The sequence below is a fragment of the Mytilus galloprovincialis genome, chromosome 12, assembly GCF_965363235.1.
Source record: "Mytilus galloprovincialis chromosome 12, xbMytGall1.hap1.1, whole genome shotgun sequence".
Classification (NCBI taxonomy): Eukaryota; Metazoa; Mollusca; class Bivalvia; order Mytilida; family Mytilidae; genus Mytilus; species Mytilus galloprovincialis.
The window spans coordinates 21692868-21714583 of NC_134849.1; the positions used below are offsets into that span (position 1 = coordinate 21692868).

General features: G+C 35.6%; 1 protein-coding gene across 1 annotated transcript in view; it reads right to left on the minus strand.

Moving 5' to 3' along the window:
* The window catches only part of LOC143054363 (uncharacterized), a 40155-nt gene extending 20188 nt beyond the window's left edge, over window positions 1-19967 (minus strand). The window contains exons 1-2 of the mRNA XM_076227364.1: window positions 19723-19967; window positions 9066-9229 (exon numbers count right to left, since the gene is read on the minus strand). Of these exons, the coding sequence (XP_076083479.1) occupies window positions 9066-9229; window positions 19723-19950 (392 nt within the window). The 5' untranslated portion in view covers window positions 19951-19967. The remainder of the gene's footprint in view (window positions 1-9065; window positions 9230-19722) is intronic.
* Window positions 19968-21716: the final 1749 nt, after the last annotated feature.

Genomic DNA, 21716 nt, shown 5'->3' on the forward strand with positions numbered 1-21716 from the left:
TCTTCAATATCTACGGAGGGCTAAGATTGTCACTTTTCAGTCAAAAAATGTCCAAATTTTAGGACAAAGGGCACAGGGTGATGGTGAGAGCCCCTGATCTCTCAATCTTTCTAATATTTGACAGACATTTAGTCAATAGGTAGAAACAAACGTGACTAAAAGGACTTTGGGTACACTTCCTGTCTTCTATGTTTACGGAGCGCCCAAAGTGCCAGTTGGATATTCAAAATATATAGCGAAAATCTACCTGAGACCGCTTAAATAAGGGTGAGACCCCCTGATCTTTCAATGTCTATAAAATTTAAGTAAATCATAGACTCTGTATATATGAAGGTTGTATTAGAAGGATTTGCCAGAATATTGTCATATTCGATATATATATGGAGGGCTTATATTGTCACTTTTCTGCTAAAAAATATCAGAATTTTAGGACAAAGGGTACAGGGCAATGGTGATAGCCTTTAATCTCTCAATCTTTGTATTACTAAGCAGACATTTAGTTAATAGGTAGGCAGAAATAATAACCTTATGTTGGAAAGGGGCAACCATATCCCCACTTGGGGTTATGAGAGATTAAACAAGCAGCTGACCACCGTCTTGACAAAGAGAGAGACCGATTGAGTTCGTCAAATTGTGAGCTATGGGATAAAAAAAAAAAACAGGCGCACCAGGTATGATTACCACGAATTTTATATATTTTGATATGGACGATAGGATCGAAAGATCAAAAGCTGGGTCTAAAAACCATTTAATCGTGGATATTGGTTTTGGGTGAAACAAATTGATTTTATTTTGGATTGTTATAAAGATTAAGACATCGATCCAATAGCTATTAATAGCTGGAATTAGTTATTGAAAACGTCAAAGCCCTGAGTGGTATTGCCAAAATGAACCACCGCCGATGGTACTCCCGGATGAGAAAGAATCAGTTGGATCAGTTGATCGGAACGAAGACCAACATTTTTTTAGCGTTGTTCCAACCCTTTACTAGGAAGGATATTATCACCCAAGCCAAACAGCATGAGTTGATAGAGGTTAGCAGGATGTCGAAAGATCGACTACTGGATAAGTTACAGGAACAGATCAGAGAAGATAGGAAATCATTGGGGATAACATTGAGGTACATCCACTGAAGAAAGCCTTTAAAGATGTATTTACTACCTGAAAGATGACCAATATTATTGACATGGATGTGCAGACCTTCCTTGAGGTCTCTCAGATGTCAAGAGTGGAACTTATAGACGATTGGGCATTGAAAGGATAACAAGTCAATGTGATGCTGCACTGTGAAGATTAGCCCAACAGGTAAGATGGATGATGAGAACGTGGGATACTTTCACTCGGGAAACCAGATTTTCCTCTCAACCACGGACTTGCTTGAAACCCTTGAGAAAATGGATGAAAAGATCGGAGAGAAGATTGCACAGTGGACCTCTGAAAAAAGTGACTGGACATCGAAAGCAATTGTAAAATTTCAAGTCAATATTACCAACGACCGCTGGGTAGGTCACAGTACATTGATTAGCCGGCGTGGATCAAATACAAGAAGGCTGTAATCAATGTGAAAAATAAAGACGAGGAGTGTTTCAAGTGGGCCATTCTTTCGGCCTTGCAGGTAGACCCAAAACAAATGGACAGGGTTACACAAAGCTCAATCTGGTAAGCCTTAAGGATATTAATTAATTAATTTGAGAAGACCAATTCCACCCTGGCGGTTAATGTATTTAGAATAGATGATAGTGAAGTATACCCGCTGCACATTTCAAACATTGGTGAACAGCGGGAGAGAGAACTCAAGTAACTGCTGATCCAAGGCTACATGTGCTTGAACCACGTTTATAGCAAGGAAGTTCTGGAAACCAACAAAGAGTGTTGAGTCAACCACAAGGCAGCCAAGATCAGAGCTGCCCAAAGAAGGGACATACCAGCTGACTTTTGTCAACAACACCCACCCGATGAGAGTCCATTTCGTAGTGTACGCGGACTTTGAGTGCTTTGATTTACCGATAAGGTTGAAATAAAAAACGATAAGGTTCTGTAGCAATACACAGTTTAATAGAAGTTAAGTATCGCATTATGGCCATGGTGATTTTTTTAAATATGAAGGTTTTTGTACAATGAAATAGATTTTTAGATAATTGAATAATAATATATCCTCCTTAGTGGGGTTATATGAACATTTAGATTGTTTTAGCATGTTTTATATGGTATGTATCTGTTTGACAGTCCGTATTTTTCTATCCGAACCACCCATTGGTCCATAAATTATTGTAGTGTTTATCAACAAATATTTATAGCTCGACCTTTTCAATTCAAATTATGGAAAAACGAGCAAAAATGCATGTGTGTTTTTTTTAACCTTTCGATAGATATATGCCTATATATAGTTTCAGGAAAGGTACAACTGTTCAAACCAACGCTTAGGGGCGTTCAAACAAACGCTTACAGGTATTCAAACCTTCACTTAGGAAGGTTCACGTCAACGCTTTGAATAAATGAACGTTTATAAAGATTACAGACCCTAAACAGTGTGAGGCGCTCGCCAGGGAGTTGCAAGAGATCAAGCGGAAGATTCAAGCCAGTAACATGCAGCATCGCCTTGAGAAGATTGGACTCAATAAAGGCAACAGTAGTATACCGCTGTTCAAAACTCATAAATCCATGGACAAAAAACAAAATCGGGGTATCAAACTAAAACCGAGGGAAACGCATTAAATATAAGAGGAGAACAACGACATAACACCGAGACGTAACACACACAGAAACGGACCAAGCATCAGACAAAACACCACGAGCATAAAAAATATAACATGACCTTTCCAAAGTGTTTAGCCTGTGTTTGAGGGTCAGCGAGAGGCAGCTTCACCGATCACCTAAACGATCGTTTAACTTCCTGCAGCAGTGACAGCCCTCCAGCCTCCACCGCCCAAGTTTGACTACCCACTACCCATTGCACCACCTATAGACACCATCCTCGGACTTCGAGCACAGCAGTATTTGCAGATCAGTAACGATCCTTCGCCGACCACACCTTTGGATCTCGATCTCTACATCGGAAGCTAACCAGTTACTTCTGACGGCGATGATATTTTCGTGGATGGTGTGAGGTACAAAGGAACCCTTAACCTCTGGGAACTCATGGTGAAAAAGAAATCAGAATCTTTCGAGTCCGAAGTTTTTAAGACCTTGTCGACTATGCAGAGATCCTGAACAGTTCCGGTGCCATGTATCAAGGCAATTAACCCTCTCGAGAACCCTAAGGCGATAAAGATCTAAGTGGACGAAGATTGTGTCTCACATCTAAAGCAAGATAAGCATTGTAGCGGACTTCAAACCGTGTTTCTACCCTCCGACTTTGAACAGCTCCTTTATTGCTTGGATCTGTGGAACACTGCATACCGTGCTGGAAACAATGGTGTGCGCAACGCGATTATGGCGATCATCGATGCCATAAAGAAAGGTGAACACATCAGCATCAAGGAATATAAGCAACTCCATCGTAATATCCTCAATTAAGAAAGGTTTTGTTTGAAAGTATGCATACGGTGGTAGAAGTTTTTTGACACTATCGCCAGTATCGCTGGTCGCATGTTCACCTCCTCTGCTGCCAAGACATTGAAAAGTAGGCCTATGAGCACTGCCACCAATGCAGCCATGATAGGAGTGGTAGGTGGTAGTCGTCAACCATGTCGTTGACAAAGTGAATTAAATTTTGTGGACCCATTGACCAACGCAGCAAGCCCAATCAACAGCTCAGTGTTAAACGCAGAAAGCCCAACAACCAAACCCAGTTAAACAATTTCATCTCTGGTCGTGGCATCGGTACCATCCCAACTTCCTCCAATGCTATAAATAAATACATAATGTCTGACATCCTTACAATCACAGAAGGGTTGACCTTCGATGAAAGTCTTCAAAAATATTAATACTAGGTTCACGAATTCGAACCTTAAGCCGACGCCCAACTTACCAACTCTGGAGCATCACTCCTGCAGACAAAAACAAGATGCAACTGTACAAAACCATATAGAAAAAATCCACGATCCTTTGTGGATTTTGCATGAGACAGTGTGATTTCATAGTCGTTCCCCAAGCCTTACAGTTTAACTGCCGCCTAGCTGCCAATAGTGGTCATGAAAAGCCAAGATATATTATCGTTGCCTTTCAAACCGACAGAGATATGACAAAACCCATAATGCTTCCGTGTTCAATCGCTGTCGATTGCAAAATATCCATGTCACCCTCAAAGCTGAACGCTACTCAGCCGTCGACTGTAATGCCTTTTTTTTCTTCACAAAACAAGGTTTCCATAGTGTTCAAGGAGGATGTAGACTTCAGAAAGAAATTCTACAACATTGACACCCTCCTTAGTAACGGTGATGTCAACCCCTCTGATTTCATTGACATATAGCCGCTGTTGGTCATCGATGTAAGTCATCAGTCCGAGCGGACATCCAGATTCGATCGGAATTCGAGCGTTATGTTCCCGCCAACACCGAAGCATTTGCACTTCCAATCTCCGTAGGAGTCCTAGGCCTCCAGTTCGAATCGGTCGGTCAGTAGTTGAACGTCGTGTTTTAATAAATAAATGGACACCACACTGTTGCAGCAAATCGTTCACAACACAGACCAAAAACAAGGGTTTTCTATCCTTGTCTCTAGAAACGACAGTCGCATTTTTACTCGGTTCAACCCCCTCCCCCAACTACAATTTAAGGAATCGAACACCACATTGGGATTTAAGCGACAGCTCTACACATTTGATCGGGCAAAAAATGTTACAAAGAGGGTGAATACATTGTTAGCATCAGAAGCATCAACAGCATCCTGGTGAACAGTGGCATCATCAATAGCAGCTACATACACGGCTCCCAACAGTCCACTATCTGAAGCTCCCCCCCCCCTGCAATCGATCCCGGGGTAAAGATCATTCAAACCCCCCAAAAATATGGCGTACTTACCCGTGATCTTGAGAACCATCAATCGCATGCAGACATACCTCACCAATCCAGACGGCGATCCTCCACAGAGAACATCTCACCATCCGCTTCCATCTTCGCGAGGCATGAATAAATAGTCTATTGAAATACGGTTTGAACTAATAAAAGGTCAATCTAAATATTACAGAGAGCAGACAAAAAGGTTTCCCGGTCACCATTCGTTTATCCAACACAAACCTGCATGGTTAACACAAGATGTTGCTTACCCCGCGACAGATTGAAAAGATCACCAAGCTTCTACAAAATGGTTCTAGTGAAAAAAGCACTAACCAATTGAAGAAAAACATTCAAAAAGAAAGTGGATTCCTATCCATGTTAGCGGAAAGGGGCAATGCGAGCCTTTCCTATGTTGGCGAACACAATTCATGTCAGCATGAGGTGTTGGAACCCTAAGTTGTCTGTGTGAAATAGCGATCAACAATGCATTTGGACCTGGATTTTACATCATAAGGGGTGATTGTGTGAGCTGTGTGAAGGTGTGTGATAAAGGTCTGTATATTTTCCCTTCAACCTATAGTGACGGTTTGTATTTTAAATTAGGTCATCGATTCTACTAGGCCTAGGGTTCTGGTCTGATCTGATCTGCAGCAAACAGTCCGTTCAAGAACATTCCACTTTTGATACAATCTTAATACATATAAAATCTATGATTTGGTTGAATTTAATGGAAATTGAAAGACCAGGGGGGTCTCACCCTCATTTAAGCGGTCTCAGGTAGCTTTTCACTAAATATTTTGAATATCCAACTGGCACTTTGGGCGCTCCGTAAACATAAAAGACAGGAAGTCTACCCAAGTTCCTTTTAGTCACGTGTGTATCTACCTATTGACTAAATGTCTGCATAATATTAGAAAGATTGAGCAATTAGGGGGCTCTCACCATTGCCCTGTGCCCTTTGTCCTAAAATTTTGATAATTTTTAGCTGAAAAGTGACAATACAAGCCCTCCATAGATATCGAACATGACATTATTCTGGGCAATCCTTCTGATACAACCTTTATATATACAGAGTCTATGATTTACTAAAATTTTGTGGACATTGCAAAACCAGGGGGGTCTCACCCTCATTTAAGCGGTCTCAGGTAGCTTTTCACTATCTATTTTGAATATCCAACTGGCACTTTGGGCGCTCCGTAAACATTAAAGACAGGAAGTCTATCCAAATTCCTTTTAGTCACGTGTGTATCTACCTATTGACTAAATGTCTGCATAATATTAGAAAGATTGAGCAATTAGGGGGCTTTCACCACTGCCCTGTGCCTTTTGTCCGAAAATTTTGATAATTTTTAGCTGAAAAGTGACAATACAAGCCCTCCATAGATATCGAATATGCCATTATTCTGGACAATACTTTTGATACAACCTTTATATATACAGAGTCTATGATTTACTTAAATTTTGTGGACATTGAAAGACCAGGGGGGTCTCACCCTCATTTAAGCTGTCTCAGGTAGCTTTTCACTATATATTTTGAATATCCAACTGGCACTTTGGGTGCTCCGTAAACATTAAAGACAGGAAGTCTACCCAAATTCCTTTTAGTCACGTGTGTATCTACCTATTGACTAAATGTCTGCATAATATTAGAAAGATTGAGCAACTAGGGGGGCTCTCACCATTGCCCTGTGCCCTTTGTCCTAAAATTTTGATAACTTTTAACTGAAAAGTGACAATACAAGCCCTCCATAGATATCGAATATGACATTATTCTGGGCAATCCTTCTGATTCAACCTTTATATATACAGAGTCTATGATTTACTTAAATTTTGTGGACATTGAAAGACCAGGGGGGTGTCACCCTCAATTAAGCAGTCTCAGGTAGCTTTTCACTATCTATTTTGAATATCCAACTGGCACTTTGGGCGCTCCGTAAACTTTAAAGACAGGAAGTCAATCCAAATTCCCTTTAGTCACGTGTGTATCTACCTATTGACTAAATGTCTGCAAAATATTTAAAAGAGTGAGAAATTAGGGGACTCTCACCATTGCCCTGTGGCCTTTGTCCTAAAATTTTGATAATTTTTAGCTGAAAAGTGACAATACAAGCCCTCCATAGATATCGAACATGACATTATTCTGGGCAATCCTTCTGATACAACCTTTATATATACAGAGTCTATGATTTACTTAAATTTTGTGGACATTGAAAGACCAGGGGGGTCTCACCCTCATCAAACCGGTCTCAGGTCGCTTTTCACTATATATTTGGAATATCCAACTGTCAATTTGGGCGCTCCGTAAGCATTAAGGACAGGAAGTCTACCCAAATTCCTTTTAGTCACGTGTGTAACTACCTATTGACTAAATGTCTGCATAATATTAGACAGATTGAGCAATTAGGGGGCTCTCACCATTGCCCTGTGCCCTTTGTCCTAAAATTTTGATAATTTTTAGCTGAAAAGTGACAATACAAGCCCTCCATAGATATCGAATATGACATTTTTCTGGACAATCCTTCTGATACAACCTTTATATATACAGAGTCTATGATTTACTTAAATGTTGAGGACATTGAAAGACCAGGGGGGTCTCACCCTCATTTAAGCGGTCTCAGGTAGCTTTTCACTATATCTATTTTGAATATCCAACTGGCACTTTGGGCGCTCCGTAAACATTAAAGACAGAAAGTCTATCCAAATTCCTTTTAGTCACGTGTGTATCTACCTATTGACTAAATGTCTGCATAATATTAGAAAGATTGAGCAATTAGGGGGCTCTCACCATTGCCCTGTGCCCTTTGTCCTAACATTTTGATAATTTTTAGCTGAAAAGTGACAATACAAGCCCTCCATAGATATCGAATATGACATTATTCTGGGCAATCCTTCTGATACAACCTTTATATATACAGAGTCTATGATTTACTTAAATTTTGTGGACATTGAAAGACTAGGGGGGTCTCACCCTCATTTAAGCGGTCTCAGGTAGCTTTTCACTATATATTTCTTTTATGGGCTTTCCATAAATATTTCTATTTATAATCCGAATTGTTTTCTAGAGTAATCGGTTTTTGTTTTTGTTTTTAAGAAAAATCCTGTATAAAAGTACTCTGTACCTTTTTGATTTTTGTTTATTGACAACAATCTATATTACATTTAGACAAATATGCAAATTAGAAAAGGGTTTATATTCGAGAACAACGACAATTTGCGACAGCTTGAAGAGGTCATGAAACTATCTCCTACGTATCTTATCAGTTCTTTTAACTATAAAAATCATGCTTTTAATGTTATTAAGTATTATTCTTTTTTTATTTTCAACTTAATTTTGAATATCCAACCGACTGCTAGCAGCCGGTTGGATATTGAATATCGAATATCGAATAACGAACCGGCTGCTAACTTCACACACATATCAAATCTGACAATTTATAATTATATGTAAATATAGACATAGTTTGTTTATGAATGAGCTTCGTGATTTTTAAAACCCACTTTAATTAGAGATCATTTAAGATAAAATGTTGCTACATGTATGCATGATCAGTGACTCAAATGTATTTATTTAAAGTTCATTTGCTGCGCATTTATTCCTCATTATTCATTCCAACTTCAAATGATAAATAAATAACTACATTTGTACTACGAAACACAGATTGTTACGTTATGGCTAAACCGTTTTGTTCATAGTCGGGCAATCTTCCAAAAGTCATATATTTTTCATGATACCTCACAGTTTTCATCTTCTAAACATTCTAAGGGAAACAGTAACACTTAATAAACACAGAAGCGTGGCATCAAGAATTATGGGTGGCACTCCGTTAGCTTTTCACCTTGGAATAAGTAAACAAACCACGGATTAAGAAAGCAGCCAATAGAATAAAACACCTTTTATGAATAAGCAAATCACACTGGTTCCTTTCGAATTATTTTCGCATTCATTGAGCGGAGTAATCGGAACCACAAAGCACTTTTCCAACTTTTGACATAACGGCTGATAATTATCTCGACTGCAAAGATTTCTTTTTTTTACCTCGCACTGTTTGGATCGGATGCAGCAAAGTTGTACTTGAATGGTGTCTTTCATTTATGGATAACTGTTCTAAGCTGAGAATTTATCCCTACCACTCTAAATCATCCTTAATTGTCACTCTCTTTGGTTTAACTGCAGTCGGTTTCTTTTTCATGTTTTTATCTTCTCCTTTCATATAAAGTTCAAGTGTCCTCTGTATGACCTTGGCATGACATCTGTTCTTTCGGAATTTTCCATGGCATAGTACATCTAAAGCCTGTAAGAATAAATACATTTATACTTTAAATTTGGAGAGCAGGGTAAAGGGATAGTATACCAAGACAAAAAATATGACAAAAAATACTTCGTTGTACTGTTGTTCAATATTATAAGTAAACCAAAGGGACATCATTTTACAGAACATATGCAGATTTAAAGACGATTCGAAGTCAAAAAATAAATTGTCTGAAACAGCAGATCTTGAATATGGTTTGACATCAGTTGGGAAAGTTACACAAATTTCAGTCGCAGAATCTTTTTTTTTTTGCTTCTTCTGTTTGCCTTTCGAAAAATGGAGTTGTCTTTTCTTTTCGATTTCACAACTTTGATTGCGTCAGATAAAAGAAAAGCAACGCAAAGAGCAAACAATAAATATTTACAAAATACAAAGAACAATCATGTCAGACGGGAATTCTGTGAGTAGTGCTTTCAGTGTACTTGCCGAGCAGTCAATGTCACCCATGCAGGCAACCGTTCTAGGTCCCTCGAATTCGTGTGAAAAATAGCTTATGCATGCCGGTAAACAATGACACAATGATTTTTTTATAAACAAATATAGAATACAGAAACGCTTATACAATGCAATTAAATTCTCAATCTTGACTTATGATAGCCAACGTTTGATTCAAAAGTCGAGTTGTATGATTTCAAAACAATCACTTGTATTTTCTTTCTTTCTTTCTTGGTGAACGACGGACGAAGTACAAATACACATATGCCCCGTACCGTCCGCAAAATTTCCACGTAGTACTCAGTTAAAACCGACACATTGTCGGGTTTAACCTGTGGCTGTGATTTAAGGTAAAATATTTTAAAATGTTGAACACTACAGAGAAAAGTCAACCAAAGAGCGGCGAATGACACCAAAGTAATAGTCATACTCATCAGTCGAAAACAAAGTAACAATGGCGTGGCAAATAAACCATACCAAAATAAAAGACAGCCAACAGTCTGAAAAACACAATATAGAGGACTAGATACCGAGCAACACGAATCCCATTAAAACTCGAGTTGATTGCAGTTGCATCGGAAGACGGAAGTGCAAGTAGATCCTGTCTTACATGTATATAGGATAAGCTAGCAACCCAACAACACAACTAAACAATCAAATCTAGTATGTACATATACCTGAAGGGGTTTATTCTTATTAGTACATACACCTGAAGGGGTTTATTCTAGTAAGTACATACACCTGAAGGGGTTTATTCTAGTAAGTACATATACCTGAAGTGGTTTATTCTAATTAGTACATACACATGAAGGGGTTTATTCTAATTAGTACATACACCTGAAGTGGTTTATTCTAATTAGTACATACACCTGAAGGGGTTTATTCTAGTAAGTACATATACCTGAAGTGGTTTATTCTAATTAGTACATACACCTGAAGGGGTTTATTCTAATTAGTACATACACCTGAAGTGGTTTATTCTAATTAGTACATACACCTGAAGGGGTTTATTCTAGTAAGTACATATACCTGAAGTGGTTTATTCTAATTAGTACATACACATGAAGGGGTTTATTCTAGTAAGTACATATACCTGAAGTGGTTTATTTTAATTAGAACATACACCTGGAGTGGTTTATTCTAATTAGTACATACACCTGAAGGTGTTTATTCTAATTAATACATACACCTGAAGGGGTTTATTCTAATTAGTACATACACCTGGAGTGGTTTATTCTAATTAGTACATACACATGAAGGGGTTTATTCTAGTAAGTACATATACCTGAAGTGGTTTATTCTAATTAATACATACACCTGAAGGGGTTTATTCTAGTAAGTACATATACCTGAAGTGGTTTATTCTAATTAATACATACACCTGAAGGGGTTTATTCTAGTAAGTACATATACCTGAAGTGGTTTATTCTAATTAGTACATACACCTGAAGGGGTTTATTCTAGTAAGTACATATACCTGAAGTGGTTTATTCTAATTAGTACATACACCTGAAGTGGTTTATTCTATTTAGTACATACACCTGAAGTGGTTTATTCTATTTAGTACATACACCTGAAGGTGTTTATTCTAGTAAGTACATATACCTGAAGTGGTTTATTCTAATTAGTACATACACCTGAAGGGGTTTATTCTAGTAAGTACATACACCTGAAGTGGTTTATTCTATTTAGTACATATACCTGAAGTGGTTTATTCTAATTAGTACATATACCTGAAGTTGTTTATTCTAATTAGTACATACACCTGAAGGGGTTTATTCTATTTAGTACATACACCTGAAGTGGTTTATTCTATTTAGTACATACACCTGAAGGTGTTTATTCTAGTAAGTACATATACCTGAAGTGGTTTATTCTAATTAGTACACACACCTGAAGGGGTTTATTCTAGTAAGTACATACACCTGAAGTGGTTTATTCTATTTAGTACATATACCTGAAGTGGTTTATTCTAATTAGTACATACACCTGAAGGTGTTTATTCTAGTAAGTACATACACCTGAAGGGGTTTATTCTAGTAAGTACATATACCTGAAGTGGTTTATTCTAATTAATACATACACCTGAAGGGGTTTATTCTAATTAGTACATACACCTGAAGGGGTTTATTCTAATTAGTACATACACCTGAAGTGGTTTATTCTAATTAGTACATACACCTGAAGGTGTTTATTCTAGTAAGTACATGTACCTGAAGCGGTTTATTCTATTTAGTACATACACCTGAAGTGGTTTATTCTATTTAGTACATACACCTGAAGTGGTTTATTCTATTTAGTACATACACCTGAAGGTGTTTATTCTAGTAAGTACATATACCTGAAGTGGTTTATTCTAATTAATACATACACCTGAAGGGGTTTATTCTAATTAGTACATACACCTGAAGGGGTTTATTCTAATTAGTACATACACCTGAAGTGGTTTATTCTAATTAGTACATACACCTGAAGGTGTTTATTCTAGTAAGTACATATACCTGAAGGGGTTTATTCTAATTAATACATACACCTGAAGGGGTTTATTCTAATTAGTACATACACCTGCAGGGGTTTATTCTCGTAAGTACATATACCTGAAGTGGTTTATTCTAATTAGTACATACACCTGAAGTGGTTTATTCTATTTAGTACATACACCTGAAGTGGTTTATTCTAATTAGTACATACACCTGAAGGGGTTTATTCTAGTAAGTACATATACCTGAAGTGGTTTATTCTAATTAGTACATACACCTGAAGTGGTTTATTCTATTTAGTACATACACCTGAAGTGGTTTATTCTAATTAGTACATACACCTGAAGTGGTTTATTTTAATTAGTACATACACCTGAAGGGGTTTATTCTAATTAGTACATACACCTGAAGGGGTTTATTTTAATTAGTACATACACCTGAAGTGGTTTATTCTAATTAGTACATACACCTGAAGTGGTTTATTTTAATTAGTACATACACCTGAAGGGGTTTATTTTAATTAATACATACACCTGAAGGTGTTTATTCTAATTAATACATACACCTGAAGGGGTTTATTCTAGTAAGTACATATATCTGAAGGGTTTATTCTAATTAGTACATACATGTATACCTGGAGGGGTATATTCTAGTAAGTACATATACCTGAAGTGGTTTATTCTAATTAGTACATACACCTGAAGGGGTTTATTCTAGTAAGTACATATATCTGAAGGGTTTATTCTAATTAGTACATACACCTGAAGGGATTTATTCTAGTAAGTACATATACCTGAAGTGGTTTATTCTAATTAGTACATACACCTGAAGGGGTTTATTCTAGTAAGTACATATATCTGAAGGGTTTATTCTAATTAGTACATACACCTGAAGGGGTTTATTCTAGTAAGTACATGTACCTGAAGGGGTTTATTCTAATTAGTACATACACCTGGAGTGGTTTATTCTAATTAGTACATACACCTGAAGGGGTTTATTCTAGCAAGTACATACACCTGAAGTGGTTTATTCTAGTAAGTACATATATCTGAAGGGGTTTATTCTAATTAGTACATACACCTGAAGGGGTTTATTCTAATTAGTACATACACCTGGAGTGGTTTATTCTAATTAGTACATACACCTGAAGGGGTTTATTCTAGTAAGTACATATACCTGAAGTGGTTTATTCTAATTAGTACATACACCTGAAGGGGTTTATTCTAGTAAGTACATATACCTGAAGTGGTTTATTCTAATTAGTACATACACCTGAAGGGGTTTATTCTAGTAAGTACATATACCTGAAGTCGTTTATTCTAATTAGTACATACACCTGAAGGTGTTAATTCTAATTAGTACATATATCTGAAGTGGTTTATTCTAATTAGTACATACACCTGAAGGGGTTTATTCTAGTAAGTACATGTACCTGAAGCGGTTTATTCTAATTAATACATACACCTGAAGGGGTTTATTCTAGTAAGTACATACACCTGAAGTGGTTTATTCTAGTAAGTACATATATCTGAAGGGTTTATTCTAATTAGTACATACACCTGAAGGGGTTTATTCTAGTAAGTACATATATCTGAAGGGTTTATTCTAATTAATACATACACCTGAAGGGGTTTATTCTAGTAAGTACATACACCTGAAGTGGTTTATTCTAGTTAGTACATACACCTGAAGTGGTTTATTCTAATTAGTACATACACCTGAAGGGGTTTATTCTAGTAAGTACATATACCTGAAGTGGTTTATTCTAATTAGTACATACACCTGAAGGGGTTTATTCTAGTAAGTACATATACCTGAAGTTGTTTATTCTAATTAGTACATACACCTGAAGGGGTTTATTCTAATTAGTACATACACCTGGAGTGGTTTATTCTAATTAGTACATACACCTGAAGGGGTTTATTCTAGTAAGTACATATACCTGAAGTGGTTTATTCTAATTAGTACATACACCTGAAGGGGTTTATTCTAGTAAGTACATATACCTGAAGTGGTTTATTCTAATTAGTACATACACCTGAAGGGGTTTATTCTAGTAAGTACATATACCTGAAGTGGTTTATTCTAATTAGTACATACACCTGAAGGGGTTTATTCTAATTAGTACATACACCTGGAGTGGTTTATTCTAATTAGTACATACACCTGAAGGGGTTTATTCTAGTAAGTACATACACCTGAAGGGGTTTATTCTAGTAAGTACATACACCTGAAGTGGTTTATTCTATTTAGTACATATACCTGAAGTGGTTTATTCTAATTAGTACATACACCTGAAGGGGTTTATTCTAGTAAGTACATACACCTGAAGTGGTTTATTCTAATTAGTACATACACCTGAAGGGGTTTATTCTAGTATGTACATATACCTGGAGTGGTTTATTCTAATTAGTACATACACCTGAAGGGGTTTATTCTAGTAAGTACATATACCTGAAGTGGTTTATTCTAATTAGTACATACACCTGAAGGTGTTAATTCTAGTAAGTACATATACCTGAAGTGGTTTATTCTAATTAGTACATACACCTGAAGGGGTTTATTCTAATTAGTACATACACCTGGAGTGGTTTATTCTAATTAGTACATACACCTGAAGGGGTTTATTCTAGTAAGTACATACACCTGAAGGGGTTTATTCTAGTAAGTACATACACCTGAAGTGGTTTATTCTAATTAGTACATACACCTGAAGGGGTTTATTCTAGTATGTACATATACCTGGAGTGGTTTATTCTAATTAGTACATACACCTGAAGGGGTTTATTCTAGTAAGTACATATACCTGAAGTGGTTTATTCTAATTAGTACATACACCTGAAGGGGTTTATTCTAATTAGTACATACACCTGGAGTGGTTTATTCTAATTAGTACATACACCTGAAGGGGTTTATTCTAGTAAGTACATACACCTGAAGGGGTTTATTCTAGTAAGTACATACACCTGAAGTGGTTTATTCTAATTAGTACATACACCTGAAGGGGTTTATTCTAGTATGTACATATACCTGGAGTGGTTTATTCTAATTAGTACATACACCTGAAGGGGTTTATTCTAGTAAGTACACATACCTGAAGTGGTTTATTCTAATTAGTACATACATGTATACCTGGAGGGGTATATTCTAGTAAGTACATTTACCTGGAGTGGCTTATTCTAATTAGTACATACACCTGAAGGGGTTTATTCTAGTTAGTACATATACATGAAGGGGTTTATTCTAGTAAGTACATATACCTGAAGTGGTTTATTCTAATTAGTACATACACCTGAAGGTGTTAATTCTAGTAAGTACATATACATGAAGGGGTTTATTCTAGTAAGTACATATACCTGAAGGGGTTTATTCTAGTAAGTACATACACCTGAAGGGGTTTATTCTAATTAGTACATACACCTGGAGTGGTTTATTCTAATTAGTACATACACCTGAAGGGGTTTATTCTAGTAAGTACATATATCTGAAGGGTTTATTCTATAGTATGTACAAATACCTGAAGTGGTTTATTCTAATTAGTACATACATGTATACCTGGAGGGGTATATTCTAGTAAGTACATTTACCTGGAGTGGCTTATTCTAATTAGTACATACACCTGAAGGGGTTTATTCTAGTTAGTACATATACATGAAGGGGTTTATTCTAGTAAGTACATATACCTGAAGTGGTTTATTCTAATTAGTACATACACCTGAAGGGGTTTATTCTAGTAAGTACATATACCTGGAGTGGTTTATTCTAATTAGTACATACACCTGAAGGGGTTTATTCAAGTAAGTACATATACCTGAAGGTTTTTTTCTAACTAGTACATACACCTGAAGGGGTTTATTCTAATTAGTACATACACCTGAAGCGGTTTATTCTAATTAGTACATACACCTGAAGGGGTTTATTCTAATTAGTACATACACCTGAAGGGGTTTATTCTAATTAGTACATACACCTGAAGGGGTTTATTCTAGTAAGTACATATACCTGAAGTGGTTTATTCTAATTAGTACATACACCTGAAGGGGTTTATTCTAATTAGTACATACACCTGAAGGGGTTTATTCTAATTAGTACATAACACCTGAAGGTGTTTATTCTAGTTAGTACTTACACTTGAATGGGTTTATTCTAGTAAGTACATATACCGGAAGTGGTTTATTCTAATTAGTACATACACCTGCAGGGGTTTATTCTAGTAAGTACATATACCTGAAGTGGTTTATTCTAATTAGTACATACACCTGCAGGGGTTTATTCTAATTAGTACATAACACCTGAAGGTGTTTATTCTAATTAGTACATACACCTGAAGGGGTTTATTCTAGTAAGTACATATGCCTGAAGTGGTTTATTCTAATTAGTACATACACCTGAAGGGGTTTATTCTAATTAGTACATAACACCTGAAGGTGTTTATTCTAATTAGTACATACACCTGAAGGGGTTTATTCTAGTAAGTACATATACCTGAAGTGGTTTATTCTAATTAGTACATACACCTGAAGGGGTTTATTCTAGTAAGTACATATACCTGAAGTGGTTTATTCTAATAAGTACATACACCTGAAGGGGTTTATTCTAGTAAGTACATATACCTGAAGTGGTTTATTCTAATTAGTACATACACCTGAAGTGGTTTATTCTAATTAGTACATACACCTGCAGGGGTTTATTCTAGTAAGTACATATACCTGAAGTGGTTTATTCTAATTAGTACATACACCTGAAGGGGTTTATTCTAATTAGTACATACACCTGAAGGGGTTTATTCTAGTAAGTACATATACCTGAAGTGGTTTATTCTAATTAGTACATACACCTGAAGTGGTTTATTCTAATTAGTACATACACCTGCAGGGGTTTATTCTAGTAAGTACATATACCTGAAGTGGTTTATTCTAATTAGTACATACACCTGAAGTGGTTTATTCTTATTAGTACATACACCTGAAGGGGTTTATTCTAGTAAGTACATATACCTGAAGGGGTTTATTCTAATTAGTACATACACCTGAAGGGGTTTATTCTAGTAAGTACATACACCTGAAGGGGTTTATTCTAATTAGTACATACACCTGCAGGGGTTTATTCTAATTAGTACATATATCTGAAGGGTTTATTCTAATTAGTACATACACCTGAAGGGGTTTATTCTAGTAAGTACATATATCGAAGTGGTTTATTCTAATTAGTACATACACCTGAAGGGGTTTATTCTAGTAAGTACATATACCTGGAGTGGTTTATTCTAATTAGTACATACACCTGAAGTGGTTTATTCTAATTAGTACATATATCTGAAGTGGTTTATTCTAATTAGTACATATATCTGAAGGGTTTATTCTAATTAGTACATACACCTGAAGGGGTTTATTCTAGTAAGTACATTTACCTGGAGTGGTTTATTCTAATTAGTACATACACCTGAAGTGGTTTATTCTAATTAGTACATATATCTGAAGGGTTTATTCTAATTAGTACATACACCTGAAGGGGTTTATTCTAGTAAGTACATGTACCTGAAGTGGTTTATTCTAGTAAGTACATATATCTGAAGGGGTTTATTCTAATTAGTACATACACCTGAAGGGGTTTATTCTAGTAAGTACATATACCTGAAGTGGTTTATTCTAATTAGTACATACACCTGAAGGGGTTTATTCTAATTAGTACATATATCTGAAGGGTTTATTCTAATTAGTACATACACCTGAAGGGGTTTATTCTAGTAAGTACATATATCGAAGTGGTTTATTCTAATTAGTACATACACCTGAAGGGGTTTATTCTAGTAAGTACATATACCTGGAGTGGTTTATTCTAATTAGTACATACACCTGAAGTGGTTTATTCTAATTAGTACATATATCTGAAGGGTTTATTCTAATTAGTACATACACCTGAAGGGGTTTATTCTAGTAAGTACATTTACCTGAAGTGGTTTATTCTAGTAAGTACATATATCTGAAGGGGTTTATTCGAATTAGTACATACACCTGAAGGGGTTTATTCTAATTAGTACATATACCTGAAGTGGTTTATTCTAATTAGTACATACACCTGAAGGGGTTTATTCTAGTAAGTTCATATACGTGGAGTGGTTTATTCTAATTAGTACATACACCTGAAGGGGTTTATTCTAGTAAGTACATATATCTGAAGGGTTTATTCTATAGTATTTACATATACCTGAAGTGGTTTATTCTAATTAGTACATACATGTATACCTGGAGGGGTATATTCTAGTAAGTACATTTACCTGGAGTGGCTTATTCTAATTAGTACATACACCTGAAGGGGTTTATTCTAGTTAGTACATATACATGAAGGGGTTTATTCTAGTAAGTACATATATCGAAGTGGTTTATTCTAATTAGTACATACACCTGAAGGGGTTTATTCTAGTAAGTACATATACCTGGAGTGGTTTATTCTAATTAGTACATACACCTGAAGGGGTTTATTCAAGTAAGTACATATACCTGAAGGTTTTTTTCTAACTAGTACATACACCTGAAGGGGTTTATTCTAATTAGTACATATACCTGAAGCGGTTTATTCTAATTAGTACATACACCTGAAGGGGTTTATTCTAATTAGTACATACACCTGAAGGGGTTTATTCTAATTAGTACATATACCTGAAGTGGTTTATTCTAATTAGTACATACACCTGAAGGGGTTTATTCTAATTAGTATATACACCTGAAGGGGTTTATTCTAATTAGTACATAACACCTGAAGGTGTTTATTCTAGTTAGTACATACACCTGAAGGGGTTTATTCTAGTAAATACATATACCTGAAGGGGTTTATTCTAATTAGTACATACACCTGAAGGGGTTAATTCTAGTAAGTACATATACCTGAAGTGGTTTATTCTAATTAGTACATACACCTGAAGTGGTTTATTCTAGTAAGTACATATATCTGAAGGGGTTTATTCTATAGTATGTACATATACCTGAAGTGGTTTATTCTAATTAGTACATATACCTGGAGGGGTATATTCTAGTAAGTATATTTACCTGGAGTGGCTTATTCTAATTAGTACATACACCTGAAGGGGTTTATTCTAGTAAGTACATATACCTGAAGGGGTTTATTCTAGTAAGTACATATACCTGAAATGGTTTATTCTAATTAGTACATACACCTGAAGGGGTTTATTCTAGTTAGTACATATACCTGGAGTGGTTTATTCTAATTAGTACATACACCTGAAGGGGTTTATTCAAGTTAGTACATATACCTGAAGGTTTTTTTTTTTAACTAGTACATACACATGAAGGGGTTTATTCTAATTAGTACATATACCTGAAGTGGTTTATTCTAATTAGTACATACATCTGAAGGGGTGTATTCTAATTAGTACATACACCTGAAGGGGTTTATTCTAATTAGTACATAACACCTGAAGGTGTTTATTCTAGTTAGTACATACACCTGAAGGGGTTTATTCTAGTAAGTACATATACCTGAAGGGGTTTATTCTAATTAGTACATACACCTGAAGGGGTTTATTCTAGTAAGTACATATACCTGGAGTGGTTTATCTTTTACTGTTGGTTCATGATATTCTGTCTCTTTGTCTCCGGGGAAAATGTTAGCCTGATATCCTGGGTTTTCAAAGATATCTTCTCTCGTCTCAAAGACATCAATACCACCACTTTTATGTGCCAGTATATCGTTGTCTGATTTGTTCTCGAATACGTCGATGACTTTTTTTGAAAATATATCGTTTGATTTCTTCTTGAAAATATCATCCATCTTAGCCAAAACTCATTATATACCTGCATACAAGATAAAAAAAAATAGGCTTTGATATTGACACAATGGTCATCGTATCTCGTAACACATGCTAAATGATACAAATGGTTTAACATTGACAAAATGGTCATCATATCTCGTAGCACATGTTTAGTTAAGTTTTCCCCCTTGAAATTAGACTCTGACAAATAAGAGAGCGGAAAGACAATAATTTAACAGCAGTAAACGGTAAGATTTTGAAAAAAAGATGATTTTCTTTAAAAATAAAGTCTATGTACAATTGTTTTACAGTAAAACTTAATCATTCAAATATATAAAACGTATTCATATTTGTTGTATTTGATACAAATATTAAATGTAGATGTTATATGTTTCGCATGACTTTAGAATTAAATTGCTCCCCATATATTTATAAATGTCCGTTATAACGTGCCATTTAAATTATTTAATTAAAAGTCCAACATTCAATTATTGAATAATAAGAAAACTTCCAAATCGAATCCAATTAAATGACCTAGAAATTGTTAAAATAATCCCTTTTAAACATTTAAACTGAACGGCTGTCTTAAATTAAATAAAACCGTTTCTTATGAACGATTACAGATCTTTATTCTTGATTTTATTCAATATACACCTTCTTATGAGTGTAATTCGTAATATAAAAATGATACTTTAAGACTGTAAACGAGAAAATGTATAAAATATCTACAAACTTACAATTAACGTTCATCTTAAGTCTCAATACACTGTTTACTATGTGAAATATTCAAATTTAATTATTGTCTTTTGTTTTAATTGTAAAAGATGTTAAAGAAGATAATCAATCAGACAAACTTAAAGTTAAATCTCACATAAGATAAAAAGATAACATACATGTATAGTTAAATCATTAAACTGGTCCCATCAAACTGGTTCCATATTTGCAATGATTGCAATAGTGCCTTTACATTGTCTCGATGTTCTCCGTTGCATATCCTGTTTGATGAAATATCTAGTCTGACCTATGTGTGTGTTTTCTGTACGGTCTGATAGCCTTCGTATATACTATAGCCTTCGCATATACTAAACAACTAAAGAAACGCAGCAACTGCATGCATCAACTTCTGTGGAGTGATCAATACTCGTCGTTTGGGTCTTAACGCGTTACATGTCCACTTTTAATAAAACAAAGCAATACTTAATGAAGATAGTTAAATACTTGAAAGCAGGGCTCAGGGGTCTATCCCCCTACATTCAATATATATTTGCATTACGAGATTTTTACATTTTACGGTGTTTTTGTGAGAACTAAACTGTACTATCTTCATACTCCCATTTATATAATTTTGTATCCTTCAAATGCATGAAAACAATGGAAATAGACAACTTTCGAGTTCGATGCATTTCCGTGGTTTAAGTGAACATCATACGTGCGTTTAGGAGCGTCGTCATTTCCGTTCCGATGTTGAGCGAGTGGTTGGTAAACTATAACTCTATATTGTACGAATCATGCGGCAAATTGAATTCTCATAATTGACAATCAGCACTGCTGTCATTAGGGAATTGTGATTTAGTACCTACGAAACAACATTTATTTCTAGTTTATCCTGCACAATGACGATCACTAAGACGCTTGATGAACGTTAATAGTGCAGGGATACAGGAGACCCCCTCTATCTGGTAAATGACGTCAAAAAGGCGCAAATAATTGACGAGTTTTTTCCGGTGACGGATGAACTCGAGAGTGGTCTATTACTTTGATGTACAGTTTTATAATTTTTTCTTTT